At 39.2% G+C, this 5,347-nt stretch overlaps 1 protein-coding gene across 1 annotated transcript; it reads right to left on the bottom strand.

Annotated features, from left to right (window-relative positions):
* Nucleotides 1–646: 646 nt before the first annotated feature.
* LOC307139733 (inactive all-trans-retinol 13,14-reductase-like) lies at nt 647–4,343 on the bottom strand (the record flags this gene model as incomplete). Its single annotated transcript, XM_079838816.1, has 11 exons — nt 647–792; nt 1,896–2,052; nt 2,143–2,309; nt 2,392–2,501; nt 2,582–2,720; nt 2,805–2,924; nt 3,029–3,226; nt 3,327–3,522; nt 3,596–3,837; nt 3,927–4,109; nt 4,184–4,343. 11 exons carry the CDS (start codon nt 4,341–4,343, stop codon nt 647–649), a joined length of 1,818 nt encoding a protein of 605 aa, XP_079694942.1.
* Between the last annotated feature and the right edge of the window lie 1,004 nt (nt 4,344–5,347).

The following is a 5,347-nucleotide window of genomic DNA, read 5'->3' as shown; positions in this document are numbered from 1 at the left end:
CAGCTGTGGTGAAGTTGACAATGTGGACTTGTCATCTCCGCAGTGCACAGCTATACGCATATTGGTTTTCCATTTGGATCGGTTCATTTAAAATAAATGTCAAGCTTTCGATAGATGCATTTCTCATGCCTTTGAGGCTTTTACTTTGACATGCTCAAGTTCATAGAGATAGCAGAAAGCTCAGGTTTGTTTAATTGTAATGCAAAAGCACTATTGAGTGCACAAATTAGTTAAGTTGATTGTATTAAATAAACTCTTGATAAGACCAAAAATGGAGTAGCTCAAGTTAAAGGCAAGTGAGTGTCTGCAGTAAGCATGCTAAACTTTAGCATCCACACAAACACTTAGATAAGGGACTATTTGAGGTAGAGGAATATAGGCAAACGTTTGGATATACTGCACAACCTGCCACTCATGGACTGCCCCACCAGTTTTCCTGCAACTAACCAGCTAATAAAATTGTCATCCAAGCCTCTAGACGACTAACAAGATGTCATTAGTGTGTAACCATCAATACCGAATATATTACCAGGAACACATTGTGATGTAGTCAGCTTTATTCAGAGTTGCAGCAAAACAAGATACAGCAAGTAGGTATGAAAGGGATAATCATTAGACAATAACTTTATGGTGACAGGAAATGTGTTCACTCCAGTTTCTTGACCACCTTCCTCTTCAGGTTCTTTTGTTGGAGTAGAAGATCAATATACAGACAGTGATCCACAACACTTGAAGCACAGAGAAGACCACCATGCAGAGCACCAGCATAACCAGCAGAGAAAACATCTTGTCCTGAGGTGAAAACAGACAGATTTTCATATAGGAAATAATCAAGACCAACAGGGAACCATACCGTTCTCCACGGTTGCACTTGCAATTAAATCTTAAATCTGATGACACCTGTTAAATGCATAAAACAGACAGAGCTTGGTAGTGTTACTTACGTCAACGAACCTCACGTGACGAAAACGAGACGCACCATAAATGCTGGTCATGTGACGATAATTAAATGTATAATGCAATATTGTTGACGAATAAATTCTTGATTATGTAAAGTAACTAATATAAGAGTGTTGTTTGAAATAGGTTTGGCTAAAAGAAAATTGGATGAGTCGGGAATAACGTCCCGGGTCGCTAGAATATGCATTTAAGGGTTAAATAGAATTGCATTACTAAAGAATACAATTTACATTGACTAAAACACTCAGACTTTTAGTTGACTGAAACAAATGAAAAATGATAAAATGAAAGACTTGACTAAAACAGGCCGCCAAAAACACTAGAGCGTGGCTAATGTCGGTTTCTGCTGATGGATACGCATTCTGGCTTCAAAATGGGTTATAAAGACAAAAGACAAATTTACTTCGTTTAATACATGTTCTGTATGCACTAATATATAACAAGTCAGTCATTAATGTCATCACCTGGGTATTGATAGCGTGCATATATGGAGTTCTTTCAAGTCTTGATGTAAACGGGCATCTTGGCGAGAATCCTTTCAAACATAGGTTGGGTCTCAAGTAAACAGTCAAGAGAAAGTCTTATGCGGTCTCAATGTGACAGCCTAATATTCCTGCTGTCCGTTTATTAATGTTGAATGGACCAAAAAAAAAAAAAAACCCTCACTGCTCTTGAAACTTTAATAAGGATTCTTTAATTTAGACCATGAAGATTATAGGCAATGTTTTTCATTTGATGATTTAATTTCTGTACCTGAAAGCTACGGTTAGATATCTAAATCTGAAAAGCGGTTTATTTTATTTGCTCTATTGCTTGTAGTTTGATTAGTTGTTCTTATTTTCTTTTTGTACCGAACCGGGACAGTGATGATAAAACCGTGATACAAACCAATAAAACGAAATTATAATATTATACGAAGTTACACGGAATATTACCTGACAGGTAGAGGTTCTTGATGGGTGTGTTGCACCTGATCTTGGCAATGTTCAGAGGTTGGCATCTCTCCACACTGTGTTCTGCAGACAGCATGGACCCATATGTGGCCCCCAGCCCATGCATGTTAATGGGACTGACTGCATGCAACAGCGCCACCTACAGAAGGCAGGACATGGATCATTCAAGTTACATATTTGATCACTTTATTAGTTAACCAAGCAGCACTCATGACACAAGACCATTTACCTTCTCTTTCAGCTTGGGGAAGTGGACACAGGCCCAGTCAAAAAGATGATTAGCAAATCTCATCTTGTATTTTTCATATTCTTCTCCTCTTTCAGTCTCATTGACATTGTTCCACTGTCCAAACCACTTTGGATTTACCATAGTATGGATAACCATACGTGACTGCCCTAAAACAAATGCACACATTTTAGTTGGTTAACTTACTACTTTGAGGGATCTGGGTATATAAAATACAGAGAGGAAGTTAACCTGGGAAACTAGTGCATGAGGTGGGATCCTTAGCAGAGGGGAAGGAAAGGTACATCATGGGGATGTTGTCGGGCGCATCCTCCTTGTCTGAATCGAAGTACTCTTCCATGCTAAATAAGAAAGCCAATTGAGTTTAAGGGGAGTATAAAGAGATCCGTTTAACATGAAGTAATCAGATGTGAACACCTACACTTCATCCATGTTGTTGCTCTTATAGAGTCGCATGTTGGTTGAGGAGATGCCCAGTTCTTCCGTAGTGGCATTAAAGCCTGCAAACACCTGGAAAAAGCCTTTGCCTGGCTTTAGAGTATGAAGATAATCCTGGATCTCTGGGAGAAGCACAATATGCACATTAACCCAGAGGAGTAAAAAAAAAAAAAGACTACTTATATTGAAGACATTCAGTCACGTACTTGGATTTGCCTGGATCTCTGGAGTCAGAAGCTTCTTGAAGGTGGTGAACATACCAGCATTTGAAATGATCACAGGTGCCAGAATTTCAACATCTTTACCCCCAGTCTTCACAACCACTCCTGAAAGAGTCAGCCCTTATTTGTTTCATGCGTCGAAAAGCTACTGGAGCCAAATTTGTAAAGGATGCCACCACATTGTGCCACATCCCTAGTTCAGAACTCACCATATGCATTTTGTTTTCTATCAACTAGAACGCTGGACACGGGAGCATTGACCAGGACTCTTCCTCCATGCTTCTCCAAAAGCAGAATGATGTGGTATGGGATCTCACTAGCACCACCCTTAGGATAATACACCCCACGCTTTGAATGATGCAAGAAAAGGGCATCCATCATGCAGCTGGAGTTTTTGGGTGGGACACCTTAGAAGGGAAAAAAAAAAAATTCAGATGCATCAAAAAAATACCATTAATTCAGATGCTTTAAAAGGCCAAATGTTGAGACGACAAGCTTTTTTTTTACCATAAAATATTTGAGAAAACACTGTGAGAAGGTCATGGTTGCTGGTAAAAGTCTTGACCATGTCTGTTGTACTGGTGAGGGAGTATCTGAAAATTGGGGAGATCAAGTCAGCGAGTCCACTCCACAATATGAAGCGAGCAAACCAGAGTGGGACCATCTTCAGCACACACAGCAGATGGATCTTCTTGGAACAGATCTATAAAGGAAAAGACAATGTGACACCAAAACCAAACTCCATAAAGCCTGATAAAACAAACAGAGCTAAATACCTTCATGATTTTGAAAAGCTCCTCTACTGCTTTAGTATCATTTGGAAACTGCTTCTTAAGATGAGCCTCCATCTGCTTCTTGCCGCTGTAAATGGTGTATTCTTTATGTTGAGTTCCTCTACCAATAACAACGGTGTCCACATGGGAACCCTGCTCAGCAAAATGCACCTGGCCATCAGTGATTAGATCCAATGCAATTTTCAGCAAGCTGTTCTCATGAAGTTGTCCAACATAATGGAAGCCTTTGACAAATCATGTACATTGCGTAAGTGATAAAAGTCAAGATATTCAGCATTTGATGCAAGTCCATGAATATCATTGAGGTTCTTACCACAGTCAAACTGAAAGCCTTTCTCAGTGAAGGTCTTACACATGCCTCCTGCCTGCTTGTCTTGCTCCAACACTAGGACTTTCTTTCCTAATTTTGCTAAAGTTGCTGCTGCAGTCAAACCACCAATACCACTGCCAATCACAATGACGTCCAAGTTTCTGGGCACTTCAAATTCATCAAATTCTGTAGGCCAAGTAGTAACATTAGTCAACAATGGACACCTGTCATATGCAATACCTCAACAAAAGTGCATATACCTTTCCGGAGCACTCTGTCCTTTTTCTTCTGGTCTACAACTAGTGAACCAGGAGGACTGATGGTCCCCTTGCACAGTCCACTTCTCCTGCCAAACAGATACCAGAATGTGCCACGAGCCCAGTCCACAAGCCATTCTAAAAAAAGCAGAATCCACCACATCTTCAATTGCTTGCAAAAGAGCAGCTGGTGTTTTCAGTTTCAGGAGCGACTGCTGGTGAATTCACCCTTGATGTTAAAAGCTCAAGCAGCAGCTCTTTCCAGAGACTGCAGACAGTAGATTAGCACTGGTGATTGGGTTAAGGCCCTATTTATTAGCCTAAATTGTGGGCGGAGACACTTATTTAAATCAGATTTGCAGACTGATTGCTTTGTGTTAATTGCTTATATCAGCTGTTTTGCCTAAAATGTAAGCCTTTACACCTTTGCACATTAACTTAACTCTATATTTATAAGAATTTATATTTGAATCAGTTTCAGCGATATTTGGAAGCAGGGATTGTGTTCATTTGAACAGCTTCTGAAGCTACCAAGAGTTCAAATACACAGTATCAAATAACAAGATGTTACTGCATTGACATCCTACTATCTCTGAGATTGAAAATCTGTATTTAATTTATTCAACGAAGACTATCCATTGTTCAAACACTGTTCATTGATCAAACTATACTTTAACCTCTTATACTCTGCAAACACTTTACAGTGTCCGGAATGACATCATAAAATACTTTAAATTTTAAATGTCTGTGGAGGAGCTCTGACCTCATTTGTGGTACCATTAGAGCTTAGAATGTCTACTTTCTGGAGATATGCATCACTTTGGCATTTGTTTTACGCAAAGTAACTTATGTACACAAAATTTCTCTGGTACTATTTGCGCCTGGATTTGGCCTACCCAAATTGAAAATCTTCCCATACCCACATACAGTGGTCTAAAAAGGTAATATTCCTCCATTCAGATCGATTTGAATAAATCTTGCATACAACATGATACAGACACAAATCTTTTTTCCAATATTTTCAGAAATCTAGTGGAAACAGCCAAAACTGTCTGCAAGGTTCTAGAACACACAGGGCCTGAGATATACACTTTCAAAAATGAATTTATAATAAAAAAATAAAAATGTCTATCTAATGTCAATAAAAAAGGGGGTGCTCAGATGTCT

The sequence above is a fragment of the Gobio gobio genome, assembly GCF_949357685.1.
Source record: "Gobio gobio genome assembly, chromosome: 16".
NCBI lineage: Eukaryota > Metazoa > Chordata > Actinopteri > Cypriniformes > Gobionidae > Gobio > Gobio gobio.
This window is presented reverse-complemented; position numbering and strand designations above follow the sequence as displayed.